The sequence below is a fragment of the Capsicum annuum genome, chromosome 5 (assembly GCF_002878395.1).
Source record: "Capsicum annuum cultivar UCD-10X-F1 chromosome 5, UCD10Xv1.1, whole genome shotgun sequence".
In the NCBI taxonomy this organism is placed as follows: domain Eukaryota; kingdom Viridiplantae; phylum Streptophyta; class Magnoliopsida; order Solanales; family Solanaceae; genus Capsicum; species Capsicum annuum.
The window spans coordinates 8308511-8330432 of record NC_061115.1 but is presented as its reverse complement, the minus strand read 5'-3'; the positions used below and the strand labels follow the sequence as shown (position 1 = coordinate 8330432).

At 35.0% G+C, this 21922-nt stretch overlaps 1 protein-coding gene across 1 annotated transcript in view; it reads right to left on the bottom strand.

Annotated features, from left to right (window-relative positions):
* Positions 1–9567: 9567 nt before the first annotated feature.
* Positions 9568–21922, bottom strand: part of LOC107870290 (inositol phosphorylceramide glucuronosyltransferase 1) — a gene marked incomplete in the record, with an annotated part of 15543 nt that continues 3188 nt past the window's right edge. The window contains 10 exon segments of the mRNA XM_047412491.1: positions 9568–9926; positions 10807–10930; positions 11022–11307; positions 11498–11602; positions 11688–11825; positions 12047–12154; positions 17435–17598; positions 17955–18140; positions 18678–18798; positions 21680–21922. Of these exon segments, the coding sequence (XP_047268447.1) occupies positions 9785–9926; positions 10807–10930; positions 11022–11307; positions 11498–11602; positions 11688–11825; positions 12047–12154; positions 17435–17598; positions 17955–18140; positions 18678–18798; positions 21680–21913 (1608 nt within the window).

The following is a 21922-nucleotide window of genomic DNA, read 5'->3' as shown; positions in this document are numbered from 1 at the left end:
TCAGAAGGGTCATATGTTGCACCTGATGACCCATTTGTTCGATTCATGTTACGACCTATAAAACCAGAAATATGAATCTAACATATCAGTCTTTCATTAAAATAGATGTATCATCTGTTGCAACAGATGATTTATTTGTTTAAATAGATGGCACTTATGTTGGATTCAAGATCGGGTTCTATCCATTGTTGAAAAAATAGCACAATAGCAGTTACCCAGATGACAAATTCAACTAAAAATCATAATTTGACTTACCAAGGTCTCCTATGAAGCAATGCCAAAGTGGAAAGTATGTTTGAAATAACATTTGACCTAAGAAATTTGTCAAATAGCAACAATAGCGGTAACAACAGCAACAACAAATGGTCAACAAGAAGAAGACGAAGATGATAATGAAGTAGAAGATGATGATAATGAAGCGGAAGATGATGAATAAAGCAGTAACAACAATGAACAACAAGAATTGCAAAGAGAGAGAAAACAATAATGGATGAGAATAGAGAGAAAAGTGCCTTTTTCCCCTCCGTTTCCATTATATTAGGTAAACATTTGAATTAAAGTGTAAATTTAAAAACTTGTGGGTTATTTTCAAACTTCCTCAACTTTATTAATCCATAATAAAGTAATTGTCACCTCCATTAAATAATTAAGACTTGTGTCACCTACACCTCATTTTAAAACTCTTATGCCACCTACAGTCCAAAGCCCCTAGTAATCTTACTTTTTATACTTGTAATTGTGGGATAGAATAATCTCTGAATTAGCTAATAACTCAAATCAAACATAGAATAAAGTCAATTTCAAATTTTATCTCAACATTATTATTTTTATATCACGTATCAAATAATCTCTCGAGTATAATTTACAAGTTTCAATGACTCAATAGCTTTTGCATATAGCTTGTCTACACGTAATGAGAGGATGGATCGATACACAAATAGTAACTTAGATAACTTTATGAGATTCATAAACTTGAAATTTTGAATTCGACTGGACTTCTAAATATACAACATACATCATCAAACAACTGTCTCTTGACCCACTCCTTAGCAATCAAACCCCATATTATACTACTACTATATATACAACTCATTTTATAGGCTTTATTTCCTTTAAATTACTTAATAAAAATCAGTATCGCTGTGGAATATTTGTGGACATCCATTTTGTTGTGGAATATTTGTGGACATTCATTTAATATGACTAAGTGAAAATTAATCCCTACCATTTTATGTATTTTAATGATATTCTTGGGTTATAAATAACCTTTGCTTGAATGAAGTTTGAGCATAGAGAAGAAAATATTAATACAAAGTTTCCTCTAGTTTTCATTCCTTTCTTTTATATAATTTCATAACATGTTATCAGTAAGAAGCTCCCTAATAAGGTACGTATTATGTGACTATTTGTTTTCATACTCCACACACACACACACAAATATAAAATGTTAAAGGAAATAATTTTTTGATAATAATTTATTAACAATATATGATTCTATTTAGATTTATTTGAGATGGTTATCTTATTTTGAAAATATCATTATATCTAATTTTATAATCTTCTTATGATAGTTTCACTATGTCAAATTTATCAAAACTTGAGTTTGTGGCACTTGACATTACCGGAATGAATTATTTATCATGGGTCCTTGATGCTGAAATTCACCTTGACGCTAGAGGTCTTGGGGATACTATTAAACAAGAAAATAACTCAACAAGTCAAGATAAAGCAAAAGCTATGATTTTTCTTCGTCATCACACGAAGGATTAAAAACTAAATATTTAACTGTGAAAGATCCACTTGAATTATGAACCAACTTGAAGGATCGATATCACCACCTAAAATTGACGGTATTACCAAAAGCAAAATGTGACTGGATATACCTTCGGCTTCAAGATTTTAAAACTGTAGTTGAGTATAATTCTGTTATTCATAAAGTAAGTTCAATATTAAGATTATATGGAGAAACCATCACTGATGAGGACTTACTAGAGAAAACTTTTTTGAATTTTCATGATTCTAATGTATTGCTAAAGCAGCAATATCGTAAAAAGGGATTTAAAAAATAGTCTGAATTGATTACATACCTACTTGTGGCAGAGCAGAATAATAATTTGTTAATGAAAAATTATGAAGCTTGTTCTACTGGATCTGCTCCATTCCCTGAAGCGAATGTTGTAGCAGCACATGATCAGCCTGAAATAAGGCAAAATTATTATCGCGGTCATGGTTGAGGCCATAGCCGTGGACGTGGGCGAGGACGTGGCAAAGGAAGAAATAATTATCGTCATAATGGTGAAAATAAATAAGAGAATAATAAAGATTCTCAAAATAATCCTTCAAAGGGTAAAGTTAATATTTGTCACCGATGTGGCATGAAAGGTCATTGGGCACGTACTTGTCGTATGCTTGATCATTTTGTCAAACTTTATCAAGCTTCTCTTAAAAAAAAAGAAAATGATGTGGAAGTACACTTGAACTTCGAGGTGATGATGATGAAGCAGGTCCATCAAATACATATGATGATGTTGAGAAAAATCTTGCTTACAATAATGATGACTTTAAGGGCCTCTCAGATATTACCCATTTGAAGGCTGAAGATTTCTATGAGAACATTGATTGAAGAACTGATCACCTTAGTTGAGAATAAATTATAAAGAAAATTATTATTTTCTTTTGTTTGCAATTATGTTTTCTGTTTTATTAAAGTACCGTGTGTTTCTGATTTCTACATTTCTTATGTTAGTTTTTTAAAAATTCTTATAATATGCTTTTTTTTATTTGAAGAATATGAAAATTTCCCAATCATCAATTGGATCCAAAATAAGTTACGATGATATATGTCTTATAGATATCGCTACCACACATACTATTCTAAAAGATAAGAAATATTTCTCTTATTTGGTGATGAATGAAGCCAATGTTAATACTATATGTGGTAGTGCAAGATTAATTGAAGGCTCTGGAAAAGCTAACTTACTACTTCCCGGAGGAACAAATTTGATGATTGATGAAGCATTATATTGTAGTAAGTCTCAAATAAACTTATTAAGTTTCAAAGACATTCGGCAAAATGGTTATCATATTGAGACTACCAATGATGGAAAAATTGAATATCTTTATATTACTACAACAAAATCGGGTAATAAATATATACTTGAAAAATTGCCTGCTCGTTCTTCCAGCTTATACTGTACAAGTATTAGCATTGTTGAAACACATGCCATAATGAATCAGAAGTTTACTGATTCAAATAATTTTATTATCTGGCATGACCGGTTGGGTCATCCCGATTCTAATATGATGTGCAAAATAATTGAGAATTCATATGGACACTCATTGAAGAACCAGAAGATTCTTCAATTTAAAGAATTCTCTTGTGCTGCATGTTCTCAAGGCAAATTAATTACTAGGCCATCAATAATGAAAGTGGGAATTGAATCCCCAGAATTTCTGGAACGTATACAGGGTGATATATATGGGCCCATTCACCCACCATGTGGACCATTTAAGTATTATATGGTTTTAATAGATGCACCTACAAGATGGTCACATGTGTGTTTATTATCAACTCGTAATTTGGCATTTGCGAGATTACTTGCTCAAATAATAAAATTAAGAGCACAGTTTTCAGATTATACAATAAAGACAATTCGTCATGATAATACGGGTGAATTTACATCCCAGGCTTTTAATAATTATTGTGTGTTAACTGAAAAAATAATTGAACATCCGATTGCACACGTTCATACTCAAAATGGTCTAGCAGAATCATTGATTAAACGCCTCAAATTAATCGCTAGACCAACGCTTATGAGAACAAAACTTCTCATTTCAATATGGGATCATGCTATTTTGCATGCAGCAGCTCTTGTGCGGATAAGGCCCACAAGTTATCATAAAGTCTCCCCATTATAATTGACTCTTGGTCAAGAGCCAAATATTTCCCATCTAAGAATTTTTGGATGTGCGGTATATGTTCCAATTGCTCCACCACAATGCATAAAAAATGGGTCCTCAAAGAAGGTTGGGAATATATGTTGGGTATGAATCTCCTTCTATTATAAAATATTTGGAACCTATGATTGGAGATTTATTTACGGCAAGATTTGTTGATTGTCATTTTAATGAAACAGTATATCCAACATTAGGGGGAGAAAATAAGCAGTTGGAAAAGAAAATAGACTGGAATGCATTATAATTATCTCACTTAGTTCCTCGTACAAATAAATGTGAACTAGAAATTCAAAAGATAATTCATTGCAAAATATTGCAAATCAACTACCAGATGCATTCACTGACCTATCAAGAGTTACAAAATCTCACATTCTAGCTGCTAATGCTCTCATTCGAGTTAATGTCTTGGTAGGACAATTGATTACTGCAAATGAGTCTAAACCACACTTAAAACGTGGTAGACCATATGGTTCTAAAGATAAAAATCTTCGAAAAAGAAGATAAGCAAATGATCAAAATAATCATAATATGGAGGAAGCTACTCAAGGAGAGCAACAAGACATAACAATTAATAAAATCTCATAAGAGGTTCAAGTACCTGAAAATAATGAAAATAGAGAGATCTCAATCAGTTATGTTTCATCAAGAAAAATATGGAATCGAAATGATATAATTGTCAACAATGTGTTTGCTTATAATGTTGCAAATGAAATAATGCAACAAAATGAGGATCTTGAACCAAAACCTGTCGAAGAATGCAGACAGAGAAATGATTGGCCAAAATGGAAAGATGCAATCAAGATTGAATTTGCTTCGCCTGAAAAACGCGAAATTTTTGGACCTATAGTCCAAACACCTGAAGGTATAAAGCCAGTGGGGTACAAACGGATTTTTGTGCAAAAAAAATGAGAAAAATAAAGTCGTAAGATATAAAGCACAACTTGTGGCACAAGAATTTTTGCAAAGACCTGGCATTAATTACATGGAGACATATTCTCCGATGGTGGATGAAATCACCTTCAGATATCTTATTAATCTGGCAGTTCGTGAAAAACTTGATATGCATCTGATGGACGTCGTCACAGCCTATTTATATGGCTCATTAGATAGTGAAATTTATATGAAAATTCCTAAAGAATTCAAAATGCCTGATACGTATAAAAAATCTCGAGAAAATTATTCAATTAAGCTTCAGAAATCCTTATACGGATTAAAACAATCAGGACGCATGTGATATAATCGTCTTAGCGAATACCTATTAAAAGAAGGGTATAAAAATGACCCAATCTGTCCTTGTGTCTTTATTAAAAGGTCTGGATCTGAATTTGTCATAATAACTGTATATATGTCAATGATTTGAATATCATTGGAACTCCTGAAAAGCTTCCAAAGACAGTAGAATGTTTGAAAAAGGAATTTGAAATGAAAGACCTCGAAAAAATAAAAAAATTTCTTGCTCTACAAATTAAATATTTTACAAATAAAATATTTGTTCATCAGTCCACATATACTAAAAATATTTTAAAGAGATTTTATATGGATAAAGCACATTCATTGAGTACCCCAATGGTTGTGACATCACTTGATATTAATAAAGATCCATTTCGACCTCATGAAAATAATGAACTTGTTGGTGCTAAGGTACCATATCTTAGTGCAATTGGGGTATTAATGTATCTTGCTAGTAATTCACGACCAGATATATCTTTTGCTGTAAATTTATTAGCAAGATTTAGTTCTTCCCCAACACAAAGACATTGGAATGGTATTAAGCATATATTCAAATACCTCTGAGGATCATTGATATGGGACTATTTTATTCAAATGAGTCCGATTCACAACTAATTGACTATGCAGATGCAGGATATTTGTCTGACCCACATAAAGGTCGATCTCAAACAGGTTATTTGTTTATATATGGAGGTACAGCTATATCATGGCGTTCAACAAAACAAACCATGATTGCTACATCTTCAAATCATGCAGAGACAATAGTCATTCATGAAGCAAGTCGAGAATGTGTCTGGTTGAGGTCAGTAACTCAACACATTCAGGAAATATGTGGTCTTACTTTGAAGAAGAATATTCCAACAATATTGTATGAAGACAACACTGTATGCATAGCTCAATTAAGAGGAGGATACATTAAAGGAGACAGGACAAAACACATTTCACCAAAATTATTTTTTACTCTTGATCTTCAAAAGAGGGGTGAAATAGATGTTCAACAAGTTCGTTCAAGCGATAATTTAGATGATATGTTCACTAAAGCATTGCCGACATCAACCTTTGAGAAGTTGAGATACAAGATTGGGATGTGTCGTCTCCTAAATATTAAGTGATGTTTTCATCAGGGGGAGTACATACGCGCTGCACTCTTTTTTCCTTAACCAAGGTTTTTATCCCACTGGGTTTTTCCTGATAAGGTTTTTAATGAGGCAGCACTCAAATACGTATTTAGTAAAAATTTTCTTTACATGGACGTCCAAGAGGAAGTGTTGTGGAATATTTGTGGACATCCATTTTGTTGTGGAATATTTGTGGACATCCATTTAATATGACTAAGTGAAAATTAATCCCTATTATTTTATGTATTTTAATGATATTCTTGGGTTATAAATAGCCTTTGCTTGAATGAAATTTTAGCATAGAGAAGAGAATATTAATACAAAGTTTCCTCTAGTTTTCATTCTTTTCTTTTATATAATTTCTTTCGTTTCTTTTATATAATTTCATAACAAGTATTAAAATATATGAAAAGACTTGTTGATTACTCATCAATAATTTAGATTAATTAATCAAGGAATCCATGATAGTATCACCTAAGAATATTCATTTAATATGCCCTTTTGAAATCCTTACAAACGGTCCACTTTGATACTTGCAAGAGTGATGACAAGTGCCTTTTGTTAAGTGAGTAATTTTTTTTTTTAATCTGAAAATCCGGTATTTGTATTAAATTCTGATTAAAATTAGCGTTGTATGAAACTCGTTTAAAAAGGAACAAGAACAACAACAAACTCAGTATAATCCCAAAGCATGGTCTAGGAAGGATCGAATATACGTAGACCTTATTTATACCTCAAAGAGGCAAAAAAGTTATTTTCAGAGGACTCTCGATTCAAGTAACGAACAAAAGAATAGCTAAGTTAAATAATAACAAAAACATAACATAATGTAGCATACCAAAGAGAAGCAACAATCATAAAAACTAATGTGATCATGATTAACTTTTTTTCATACTTCATCAAGACTCGAATGTGAGACCTCTAATTAAAGATAGGTGAATCTTATCGATCGCACCGTATTAGTTTAATCTTTATTGATAAGTGAGAAGAAAGTTAATCACACTCCTGAAAGAGATGTACCACTAGCTGGTAACTAAACATATTAAATATTAATATAAAATAATAAATGTTTATAATATGGTTTCTTATCCATTTGAGCATATAATTTCTTTTTTATATTTGATTAGATTCTAATCAAACTTTTGTCTTGTAATGCACATGGCACATATAGCAGTTATATGCTGGTACAATAAAAATGTTAAGTGTGTGACCATACAAAAATATGTGATCATAAATAATTCCTTTTGGAACAAGTGAAAAAGACATCCAAACTTGAGATTGGAATAAACTTTCTACTGTTAAAGATTCAATGCATTTCAGAATATACTATAGTTTTCAAAAAAATATTATATACCATTAGAAAATCTTCTTAATCATTTTAGATCAAGGGTGTGAAAAAATCGAATCGATCAATAAACTGAACCGATAAAAATACTATTGGGTTATTGAGTTAATGTTTTTTTATTGATTTTATAAAAAATTTATTGGGTAAACGATTCAGTTTTGATTTTAGTTTATTTGGTTATCTGTTAAACCGATAACCCAATAAGGATACATTAAGTTATTGTTTTATTCCTATATATATATATATATATATATATATATATATATATATATATATATATATAAAGCTCGGATATTATCGTATTGGAAAGCTTGAAGCATTTAGTAGCTTCCAACAATTAGGATTCAGTTTTTTTTCAAACTAATATTCAGTTCAAGTTTGAAGATTCTTGTAAACTAAAATGCATTGCATAAGATTTTGGCGGTAACTAAGATTTCATTTTTTTTATGTTAGTTGTTACTATTTCTATTTTATGAGTATTTTCTTATTGGTTAAACCGAAAATCGAACCATTAAGGACCAAAAACCAATAAACTGAAACTGATAAGAAAATATCTTATTGGTTGGTTTTGGTTTTACATATTTAAAAATAGTATACGGATAAACTAAACCAATAACACATAAAACTGAACCGAACAGAACCGACCGATGCACACTCCTATCTTAGATCACAAAACAAAAGACTTAAGCTAAGCTCATTCAAACAAAAATTTGATTAGATGGTAGAAAAATAGGGGAATCTTATTTGGAATTCTTAAATTCTTGGGAGATTGACAAGGTCTTGATTGTTCATTTTGGATAATCATTCTTTGCCGGACCACTTTTTTTTTTTAATAACCATAATGTCCAAGTTAATTTTCATACACCTCAATTAAATTCACGAAATATCTACTACCCCTCAGCAATAAATATCAGACAGCGGTCACCAAGACTAGCACAGATGGAAAAAATCACCTTGATTCTTTAATTTGGATAATCATTCTTCGCCAGACCGTACACCTGCAACAAATCAAACAACTATATCGACCAAATGTTAGAACAAATGGGAAGAATCATCTAGTATTTTCTTTTTTTAATTCTTATTCCACTTCATCCACTATTAAACGATGCTGTCATATGTAATTCTTTGTCAAACCACTTATAAAGACACACGAAAAGGTAGACAAGAAAACAAGAAATGTGATAGTAATGGAATATGATGATGCACTTTTGAGGTCCCAATTGATGCAAAGACAAAAGAAAGTTTTATCCTTTTTTCCAGTTTGTAAAATTGATAGATTGAACATCAACAAGTTGTAGCCTTCTAGGGTAGTTGTTTAAAGAGCTTTTGCTTATCCATTGATTATGTGGTCTAAATTCAAATTAATTAAGCCACAAAGAGAATATACCATAGATACCTTTTGCAAAAGAGTTCTGGCCTTCATTATCTCTCAGTTGAGTAAAGTCTACTTATCTCTCAGTTGAGTAAAGTCTACTTAGCAAATTGACAGGACGTAAAGATCACTCCACCAATAAGGTTTTCATAAGACGAAAAGCCAAATAAGATTGATGCATAAAGCATCTCGTATTCACGTAGGATTCGAAAAAGGACAACTCGGTTGAGTGAGTTTACTTAGCGAGTTGACAGGACGTAAAGATAACTTCACCAATAAGGTTTTAATAAGACAAAAGCCAAGGCGGCTCAATGCACAAAGCATTTCGCTTTCAAATAGGATTCAAAAAAGAACAACTCAGTTGAGTGAGTCTACTTAGCAAATTGACAGGACTTAAAGATCACTCCACCTATAAGGTTTTAATAAGACAAAAAGCCAAGACAGCTCGATGCACAAAGTATCCTGTATTCACCTAAGATTCGAGAAAGGACAACACTCCAGAATGTGACGTGGACAACCTACTCTAATGTTCCAACACTTGAGAATTGATAAATAATGTTCATCAATTAAAATGTAAGAAGCAATATACAGTTTACAAAAGAATTACATCTCGACCTTCTAAAAAGAAAAAACATATTAGACAGAAACCAAAAATTTTCCCAGCATATTTCACTAGGGAGAATATGTCAAAACAAGTTACAAATTGAGATGAAGATAATTGATTGCCTGAAGTTAGCTAAAAACCAAAACATATTGACATGATCAACATAAGAAACACACACTCCTACTCCTTGGTGTGTTTCTTTCTTCGTAGCCCCTGGCAAATGATCTAATCGATAGATGCTCCGAAGCATATGTCATGAAGGACGCCAAAATAAGGCCGCCTACCACCATCAAACCTAACCTGCGGAGAAAGCATAAGAATGAAACGTTACTGGCAGTTTTCTCATAGACGTTCACTTGCATCATATCATCTCCAACCAACCTCCACCCGCGAGATATGACTAATTATGCTATAGATTTTTTAGTGCCTAATCACAAGTGGTCTCCGTAAAGATAGCAAGAAAACAAAGGAGAGGGCGGGAAATTGGAAGGCTAGAGAAGCTAACGGCATCACCAAGAAATTTTACTTGAGCGATGGAACTATAAAAGAAAACTTGCATCAGAAAGTTGAGCGTCATGGAGTGTTACCAGCTAAAGGGGGAACAAATCCAGGAAGAAGCTAAGAAATGATCAGAATATGCAATGCTACGTGGTCATAGAAGATGGCTTACGTAACACCCCAGCAATGTTGTTGAAGCTTCACTATGATGACAACAACAAACCCAGTGTATCCTACAAGTGGGTCTGGGGAGGGTAGAGTGTACGCAGTCCTTACCTACCTTTGAGAGGGTAAAGATTATGATAACATCGAGGAATATATGAGATTATCATCCAACAAAAATGATTGCTAAAGCATCTTTTAGGCTTATCGACCTTTAAAATATGACCTATTTGAAATTCTCACCCAATGAACTTCCTACGAATCCTCTGGGCGCATATTTTCTTTCTTATACATGATTTAGTTAAATATGTAATTAGGACTCCATTTAATAATGGTATTGCAATTAACTTATAACTTCACACGTATGTACAATTAAAGATTCGAGTTTTCTAGGTGAAATCAGAACCACATGGCAAGTAGACACCAAGTGCCATCACGTAATTCAAATGTAGCCTGAAACTACAGACAACCACCAAATGAAACAAAATTGATTGAAATGCAGAAATGACGTCGAGAGTACCTCAAAAACAAAGAAGTGACTCCAAAAATGCCAGGCAATGCAGGGGCTGCAATGGCAAGAAATGCCATCCCTAACCCATAGTACCACGCTGCATTGTCACAACATGATTGCTGCCGCTGATGACCTACAAAGCAACAAAAAAGCAGCAACACTAAAGAAATGCAACGACAAATGTTAGCAAAATAAAGTTCAGTGATCTGGTTAAATAAACAAACCTTTTCCAGGTTCATAATCCAAAGATGCAGGGTGAGCCGGATATTGTCCAGGTTGATTTGCCGCAACCCTCCCCCACTGATAAACTAAGTGCAAATAACTTCCAAACAAGAGGAAGAAAAGTGTAAATGTCCATTCGTACATTAAAAGGAGACCAGTCCATGGCATTACTTGGCGTGGAATGATTAGAAGTGGAAGGCCGAGGGACACCAGAGCAGCGGCAAAACAGGCACATACAGATATCGCACCCAGATAAGCAGGCACCTTCAACTGCATACCATTTGGGGACTGTTTATCATTTTAAGATTATGTGAGAAAAGCAAAATAAACATATCAATAAGTAAATAAATAGCATGGAAGAAATATGGTCATTAATTTCAGCAGCCAAAATACGTCACCTATGAAGGCAATAGTTTAAGGCCATTCTGCTCAATCAGCATGTTGATGACTCAATAACTGACAAAAAGAGAAGAAGTACCTGCTGGCTGGAGCTGACAGCAGATGGAGGAACAGAGGCATAAGCTAGGACACCGCCTCTGATCTTGTAGTACAGTTGTCTAACATGATGCCATAGTGATTGTGTCTGCAGAAATAATCTTTTAAGAAACGTATTCGAACTTTTTTTTTTACTAGTGTTTAAGTAATTAACTCGTTTTAAAACCACTGACCTGTAAAAAAGATCGATAGTAACAAAATGCTACCAGAAGTAACGGAAGCAAATAAAGAAATTTGACAAGAAGTTCATCTTTGGAATTTTTGCCGCCGCCAGTTCCAGGTAGAGATTCTTGAAGCTGTACCCTGACATTCTGCAGCATAGGCAAACATAAGAAAGTCGCAAAATCTTATATAAGCAAGTCCGAAAGTCCTCCTCTTCCACATCAAAAGGCATCCTCATCTTCATGATGGAAAAGGTTTTATATTGGGTGTGGGGGCAGAACCGGGGAGCATGCTAGAACAGGAAAAAGACAATCACATTTGGTGAATGCAAAGAGCACTTTGCGACAGCTGGAGTAGAGAAGAAGAATACCTGCCAGACATCAACAGGTTTTAACAGCCAAGACGTCCACCAATCCCATGGTTTAAGTGGGCCAAGTGTGTAATGAATAACTCGGAGTTCTTTTTCATCCACCATCCACTGCATATACGTCAATTAAGAAAAGATACAGGTCAAAAGAATGAAGCAAATTTAATGCACTTCTCAAAGTACCTACTGTAAACAATTGCCTATGTTCATCGAAGATTGATACAAACCAAATTACGGAAGGCACAAAACTACACTCAAAACAGTCCACAATGCAAGAACAGCCTGAGGACCAATTTGAGACCAAATCTCGGCCAACAACACACAACAAGATGATTAACGAGATGAACAACAATGTAACAAGAACATCAACCAACGGATTCAAGACTACAAGACACAAACAACTACAAACGATTACAAGAAAGGAAAGATAGAAAGTGTGACATACACTATTCCATGAACTAAGAACCTAAGTGTGTTTCAAACACAAAGACCCTTAATACAATGATAATAGCAACACTTACACTCTTCGTGGACATAAGAGGGACCTCAATCTCCCAAGCACCCAACGTTCCAAGCAAGAAAACAACACAAGTGAATCCACACTTGTGACCTAGTTTCGGGTTGCCTCAAGAAGAGAGAGGACTTTGTGTTTCAAATGTTATAAGTCTTACAAAATCCAAAAACTAACTACTAAAAACCCTACAATGTTCTATATATAGTAGGTTACAAATAGAATACAAAATGACCAAAAGGACCCTTTAATGAAAGGTTTCACTTAGGCGCCCTTGGAGTGTATTGTGTGCACGGTTTTGGGCATATGCCAAGCCTTTCTTCACACTTCACTTGTACACTCCAACTCTCGGGTCAACACACTCTCGCACTCATCCATTTTCGTGGTCGTGCCCGTATCAGGGTTTACTATATCCCAGAAAAAAAAAAGATTTTCTTGGATGGTGCGAAGTGTTTCCTACTGAAACAAAATGAGAAGGTTTCATCTTTGATACGGGCACGACCACGACGATGGACGTATGTGAGATATATTGAACCCGAGACTTGGAGTGTGCAAGTGAAGTGCAAAGGAGGACCTAAGAGCACCCCAAAATCGTCCATACAATACACTCCAAGGGCGCCTATTTGAAGCATTTCATTAAAGGGCCTTTTTGGACATTTCACATCTTAATTTGTAATAGCCTATATATAGAACATTTTAGGGTTTTAGTAATTAGATTATTCATGATATTTGTGAGTCTTGTATTACATTGAAAGACAAGTCCTCTCTTCTCTTGAGGCAAACCCAAAACTAAAGCGATACTAGTGTGGAATCACTAGTGTTGCATTCTTGGCTTGGAAACATAGGTGTTTGGGGAGATTGACGTCCCTCTTGTGTCCACGTAACAGTGTCGGTGTTGTTATTACTTGTTTTAATGGTTTTGGTGTTTGATACACACCTTAGTTCTTAGATCTTGTAATAATCTATGTCACACTACCTATCCCTTTACTTTCTTGAATCGTGTAGTATTTGTCTTGTAACCGTTGTTTAGTGTTATCGTTATCATCTTGTTCATCACGTGTTGTTGCTGTTTTTGGTATAAAATACACCTTGTATCTTGCTATTCTTGTGTTGTTGTTGGCCGAAACTAGCTCTCAAAGGGTCCTCGGGTTCCTCTTGCTTTGTGGACTTTTTGTGCCATTTTCGTGCCTTCCATAGTTTGGTTTGTATCATTTGGTATCAGAGCATGGCTTGTTTTTGTTCCAACAAAAGCAATCTTGGGCTTGTTAACTTGAAAATTAAAAAAAAGTGTTAGAAAACCGAAAAACCAAAAAAGAACACATTCTGTCCATTTTTGTGTCTTGGCCGAAATTGTTGTCTTGTGTCTTGGCCGAAAATTTGAGTCTAGATCTAGGAGTTCTTTTGTTTGTTTTGTTGTTTCTAGTGTTAGTTTCTTCACCACTAACACTAAAGGAGTCTAGATCTAAGTTTGAGCTTATGTTGTTGATGTTGTTGTTGTGGACAAAGTGTGGCCATGTGTGATGTTGTTGTTCTAAGCTTGGAAGTGTGGATATTGTTGTTGTTCTTGGTGATTGTTGTTATTGTTCTTCACCACCTTCAAACCTTGTTAAAGATAAAGTGAACTTTAGATCCAAAAGGGTGAAGGAAAAAAAGTGTAGTACTTGTTAGTCTTGAAAGACTTTACAACAATCACTTCTCAACCACCTTCCATGATTTAAGGACCATGTTTTAAGGGAGAAGTACAAGAAAAATCAAGTCTTGAATTTGAATTGAAAAAGTGCTCCAAGACTTATATTTTTTCCCTCCTCTAAACAAATCCCACCAATTCCAAATTGAAAATTTGATCAAGACTTAGAAATTGGAAAAATAAGAACTTGATAAAAACCGAATGAATAGTGGACTGCCACGTCATCATTTACTGTTCACGCAACATTTTTAAGCTCAAATTTAGGATTTCTTAGTTTCCTTTTATTGTTCCTTAGATTCGTTTGTTGGTTCTAATACTAATTGACAAGCTAGTAATCTCCTACTAGGTTGTAAGTTAGTTTTCGAGTCCATTTGTTCGTGTTTGCGTTTGTTGTGTACTTTTATTTTTGTGAATCGTTGTTAGTTCTTGGCTCACGTCCTACAAGATTTGTTTGAGTTTCAAATCAAAATCTAATCCGGACAAGAGTAGACTCAACCCTCAACCCTCAACCCTCAACTCCTCACGGGTTCCTTAGCCGGCTAACAACACTTGTGAAGCTACGTATAAGGTAATCAAAGTGTGCGAATGCGGTGAGGGTATTTTGAGCTAACTAGTTTGTTGTTTTTTCTTTGTTGTTGTCTCTTTTTAGGTACCATGGATATTAATAAATTTAATGCCGCGTTTGATAGCTTCAATAACAATTGTGAAGATTTCAAACGGAACCTTGAAAGGCTACGCCAATTGGTATCCACACTTATCCCACCAAATCCAATTCCTCTTGTCCAAGCACCTTGTGATGAGAGCTTTCCAAAGGAAGAAGTGGGCTGCCACGACCCGCACCAAGGTGAAGGTCGTAGCTCATGTCAGCTACAAGGTAAAAACGCTATCCCCTACACTCCTATAAACTTAAAATGTTGTGATGTGGCTAGTAGTAGCCAAATGGATGTAGTTGCGGGTTTGCCTAGAGTAGAGGTGCTTGAATCTTCCTTTTGTGATACTCTTGGTGTTGTTAGGTTACATGAGAACCAAACTCTTGTTGTAAGTACGCAAACACTAGTTGATCATTTAGATGACGAAATTGATTCTTCTTGTAAGAATGATTTGTGTCCATCTAGTGCTAGCACTTGCAACTTGAATAAGGTCCCCTTGCCAATTGATAAGAGCATTGACACACTAGTCGACCCTTGTGAAAACCAAGGTGAGTCTACGTTGGTATGCGAGTTGCCAACAACTATTGAGGGCGTGCAAAATGATCAATCGGGTGAAGATGACCTTGACTTGCTTGGATGTTTAGGAAACCCGAATTGTGATTGTACTTGTGAAAATAGTTTTGATTGTAATCCCTTTGTTGCCCGTGGTGGCTTGAAGCTATGTGCGGATTACCCCCTTGAAAGAGACTAAGGCCAAAACCCATGTCCATGGCTACTTCTCCCATTTGATCCCGGTTCGATCTCAAGGTGTGGAAGGAGTAGTCTCGACTTATGTTTATTATCCCTTGATGGGTTCCATAACCAATTCCTTTGTGCATTTGTCAATAGCTTTCTAATGAGTAACACGAAGGACTCTTGGTTATATTTCAAGTATGTACCGCCTTGGCATGTTGATGTGTTTATTAAGCTAACTCTAACCCTCATGTCATGAGGATGGCACGACCACGAAGATGGACGTATGTGAGATATATTGAACCCGAGACTTTTGGAGTGTGCATGTGAAGTGCAAAGGAGGATCTAAGAGCACCCCAAAACCGTCCATACAATACACTCCAAGGGCGCCTAGGGTCTTTTTGGACATTTCACATTTTATTTTGTAATAGCCTATAGATAGAACATTTTAGGGTTTTAGTAATTAGATTATACATGATATTAGTGAGTCTTGTATTACATTGAAAGACAAAGTCCTCTCTTCTCTTGAGGCAAACCCGAAACTAGGGTGATACTAGTGTGGAATCACTCGTGTTGCATTCTAGGCTTGGAAACGTAGGTGCTTGGGGAGATTGACGTCCCTCTTGTGTCCACATAAGTGTGTCGGTGTTGTTATTACTTGTTTTAAGGGTTTTGGTGTTTGATACACACCATAGTTCTTAGATCTTGTAATAATCTATGTCACACTACCTATCCTTTACTTTCTTGAATCGTGTAGTGTTTGTCTTGTAATCTTGTAACCGTTGTTTAGTGTTATTGTTATCATCTTGTTCATCACGTGTTGTTGCTGTTTTTGGTGTAAAATACACCTTGTATCTTGCTATTCTTATGTTGTTGTTGTTGGCCGAAACTAGCTCTCAAAGGGTCCTCGGGTTCCTCTTGCTTTGTGGACTTTTTGTGCCATTTTCGTGCCTTCCGTAGTTTGGTTTGTATCAAACCCCCCACGCCCACCCACGGCAAGACCAAGGAGTGCACTTCCCCAAGGAAAACAGGAGTCAAACAATGATCCATTCTCACTGCGCGCGATAGGGGACTTGAATCCCCAACTTTATGATTTGAGGTGGAGGGTAATTAGCCTTAGGCTTTCCTCCCTTATCTCTGGCCACCAAAGATATATTCATTAACCTTCTAAAATACCATGCACATTTGGCAGCACTTTTTTGTAAACAGTTTGAGCAACTTTCTCCAAAAAATTTATTTCCATGGAAAGATTATTCTATGCATAAATATGATAGTAATAAGATTTCACTAATTGTTGATAACTCATAAGAATGATAAACCAAGTACATAGCGCCTAGCGGGATAACCCCATGCTCGTCTTTGAATAGCTTGACAGAAATTGGACTTTAACATCCAAAATATAGCTGCTTCAAGAAAAGTTTTGTAGAAAACAACAAAGCCCATAGACCATAACATATCTGCACATCCGGTACTTGTTGGTGGGAGGTAGCATGTATATGGTGGAATAGTCTGGGTGTGCAAAAGCTAGCCAGGCACTACCGTTACTAAAAAAAGACAACGAAGCCCACACAACAGCTTAAATTGAAAAACTAAGTTATGCTAAGGTTTGCAATGTTGCGATACTACAATAGTATATTCCAATTCCATGGAAGTCTAACTTTTTCTTCGTATCCTATATCTAACAGAAATAGCCATTTTGAACCCTCCAACTAATTGTATTTTGTCCAGTTTTGATAAAATCTAAAGCCTTCACACCCCACCAAACTAAAAACACACTCAACGAAAGGCAGTCTCTTGAACCTAAAACATACCTTGTTAGCGAGCATGTAGAGGCCAACATCTGCATTGTAAAGAGTAGAAAGTCTTTCCATTTCAGGAACCTTCCTGGAATTTAAGATATCTGAAGGCAAATTTGGCTTATAAACATGAGCATTCGCAAACCCAACATAGTAGGAGTTGAGAAAACCTTGATCACCTGCTAGCAAGAGAATCAACATAGTTGTCAAAACAAAAATATTTGCACCATTAGGACAACAAAAAAAATTCTGCGCAGTGAATTATCAGAGCTAGAAAAATACAACAACAATAACATAACATGGGGACGGTAGAATGTACGCAGACCTCACCTCTACCTCGTAAAGGTAGAGGGGCTGTTTCTGATAGATCCTCGGCTAAACTGGTACCTATCAGAGCTCGAAAAGTATCTCACTAAACTTATTAGATGATAAAAGATAATGAAACTCTTCCCACAGAAACATAAGTTTGACTACTGAAAGATACAATGACAACATATAACGTTAAAAAACAGAACAGTTAACAGCTAAACCATACCTCCAGTGTAAGAAGGCAAAGTGGTCACCTTGCTCATCATATCATTAAAAACTTTTTCTGATGGCTCAACCACCATGACTCCAGAATTCAATCTCTCGGAATGTTTTAAATTTGCACAAAACTTCCCACATTTAAACAGATCTTCAATGCTTTTAACAACAATGGTATCAGCATCAAGATACACCACTGCGAAAACAAGGGAGAAATTGTAAGATTAAGACCTACATGTCACAAAACATACGCATATTGCGTGACAGAAAAGAGAATTAGTTTCCCTTAACAATGTACACAAGAGATGACTTAGTTGTACTAAAGCCTAGAGACTCGGCAACAAACTAGGCGGATTTAATTGCTCGAACCACCTAACATCTAAATAAAGATTTATGAAAGTAGAACTTGTTTATCTCTCTTTATCTTCAGAGATATATTCACCTAAATTTTTTACCCTATTACAATTACATGCATACTAGGCTATACTCGATGTACTTGGAGCTATATCAGTTTTTTAAAACAGGTTGACAAAATAATGCCGGAAGTAAAGGAATGAAACTGGAAAAAGAAAACTTAAGTAAGACCACTTAATATAACAGGTCATAGACGAGGAATCATCAAGAAGAAGATACAATTCACCAAGCCAAGGTTGAAAAACACCTATCAAAGGTTTTACTTTACATCCCTTTCTTCCTTAAGCTGTTAGGTTGAAGTTTTGATGCAGCAAATTACCTTTCTTGTAACTGGTCATGTTAAATACTTTTAGCTTTGTGTAGACGCCCCAAAATCTCTTCGGTCTCACTTGATTCGGGTTTGCCAATAAACTAATTTTCTCCACAATCCAACCATCTGCCTGCAAGAAAGAAACAGCACACAGAACAACCATTTTAGCAGGAAAAGCGGCACTTGGAAATAGCGTAGCAACAAACAAAAAATTTGACAATTACATTTAAGAGTAAATGCTATAGAACTAAAATGCCTATGACAGGACCTGTTAATGCAATCTTAATAAAGAATAACAGCTACAACTTAGACTTAGGACTTCACCAGGCAAATTAAATCACAATTCACAAGCAACCTCTTTGCAATTTGCTTTTACTGCCTGAAAAGTAATTTAGCTGAGATATGGAAACGTTCCGTGATTAAATTTGTATGTCACATTAGAATCTGTCTTCAGATAGAACCAGTTTTACAACTTCTAACTATTGAGCAGCACTCAACTTACACTTCAATCACTCACTTATTGGCCCTAGATCACTAATAAAGCAATTAACTTTACATTCATCAATTCACGCACGCTTCTAAGAAATACCCATGAGGAAGTGATTCTTCTCAATATTGAGTTTCTTTTCCAATAATTTATGCTTTTAAGTCAGCGTGCGTGCACCTTCACTTATCCACAAGGCAATCTGCTACAGCTCACAAATGCGATTAAGCCACCCTCTTGGAAAGTTAGACAATACTGAGTCATTCTAAACAAATAAGCACATAGAAAAATGAATTTATTGGTCCTAGTACAATAACACACCAATAAATTTTACATTTCCCAGCTCCAGCTTATTAAAAACTGCCCAAGGAAGTGAATTTCATTTCTACAGTGAGTTATTCTTATAATTGAGTATCCGGGACCAAATGAAGCATTACGTAACGATTCATACAGCCGACCCCAACAAGTTCGAAATCACTAGGTTTTTCTCTTATGGCTCAACCACTGAGCCATCCTCTTTGGAGACAATAGTGAGTTATTCTTAATATGCAAGCACATGAAAATTATTGAACTTATTGGTTCTAGAACATAACAAATCAATTAGCTTTACATTTCCAAAATCAAGATTATAAAAAACAACTACCCAAAGGAAGTGAATTCCATTTCAGTATTGAGTTATTCGTACAAATTGAGTATTCGAAACGGGTCCAAATGAAGCAATGAAACAATTCATATAGCCGATCCCAACTAGTAGTACTGAATATTCATCAATAAGCAAGCACATAGAAGAGGGAGGAAGTAGATTGATTGGTCCTAGAACAATAAAAATCAACTATCTATACATTTCCCCGCTCAAGCTTAACAAAAACTACCCAAAGGAAGTGAATTTCAATTCTAATATTGTGTTATTCTTATAATTGAGTATCCCAAAAGGGTACAAATAAGACAAAACGAAATGGATTCATATAGTCCATCCTCAACTAGTTCGAGATCAAGGGGTTTATGCTGTTGTAGACTTGTAGTAGTACTGCCCAGCTCAAACTTACCAAAACAAAAAACCAGACGAAGTGAATTTCATTTCTATATTGAGTTACATTCTTATAACTGAGAATCCGAAACACGTCCAATGAAACAGAATGAAATGATTCATATAGCCAACTCCAACAAGTTCAGGAACAAGGGGTTAATGTATTTCTCAAGCACGTAAAATATTGAATGTATTGGTCTTAGAACAATATCAAATCAACTATCTTTACATTTCCCAGCTCAAGCTTATAAAAAATTACCCAAAGGAAGTGAATCTCATTTCTATAATAAGTTATTCTTATAAATCAACAACATACCCAGTATACTCCCACCAAGTGGTGTCTGGGGAGGGTAAGTGTATGCAGTCCATACCACTACCACAGAGGTGAGAGGTGAGATATAGAGGCATAAATTATTCTTATAATTGAGTATCCGAAATGAAGCAAAACAAAATCATTCATATAGCCTACCCTAACTAGTTCGATTATCACTGTATAAGTACTGAGTATTCCTCAATAAACAGGCACATGGAAGGGGAGAAGAAGTAAATTTCACTTTTATATTGAGTTATTCTTATAATTGAGTATCCAAAATGGGTCCAAATGAAGCAGAACGAAATGATTCATATAGTTGAGCCCACCTAGTTTAGAATCGAGGGGTTTATGTTTTTGTACTGGTACCGGGCATTCCTCAATAACCAAGCACATAGAAGGTGAAAGAAATGGACTTATTGGTCCTAGAACAATAACAAGTCAACTGCCTCTACATTTCCCAGCTCAACTTTATAAAAAATTACCCAGATGAAGCGAATTTCATTTCTATAATGAAGTTATTCCTATAATTGAGTATCCGATACAAGTCCACACGAACCAAATTATAACATATTCATATACTCGGCCTCAACTAGTTTGAGATCAAGGGGTTTATTCAGCATTCGTCAATAAGCAAGCACATAAAACGAGTAGATTTCTCGTATAGTCTCTTAACCAACAGTTGGAAAAACGACTTTCTGAGATAATAACTATTAGTTGAGTGACCATACAAGAAGCATGAAGTCAACTCCACATAAAAAAAGGTTCATTTGTTAGATGGTCACTCAGCTAACCGTTGTTGTAATAGAAAATCACCTTTATTCTTAATTCCAATTTTCTTCAACAAAAAACACGTCTTTATGAGATAATAACTATTAGTCGAGCAACCATCTAAGAAATCAACTCCACATAAAAACTTATTTTCAGAGATAATAACTAGTGCTCGAGCGGCCATCTAAGAAATCAACTCCACATAAAAATTGACTTTAAAGATAATAACTATTAGTTGCGCACCCATCTAAGAAATCAACTCCACGTAAAAAGTGACTTTCAGAGATAATAACTAATAGTTAAGCGACCATCAGACAAATCAACTCCACATAAAGAGCTGACTTCTCGAGATAATAACTATTAGTCGAGTAAATCATCTGATATAAAAGGGGGAGAAAATAACTTTCATCATAACATACCTGGAGTAGTTTCTTTGCATATTGAGAAACACCATCAGAGACCAAAACAACCATATCTTTATTGGATCCAGTATCCCTAATAGACTTTCCTAATACTCTAACACCAAGCAAAAACTCATCACCATACAAAAGGGTCACATATGCTTCTTCAGATTTAGAACAATAAGCTCCAATAAAACAATTACACAACAACAAGAAAATCAAAACCCCAAATCTTAAAACACTCATTCTCATCACAGTATA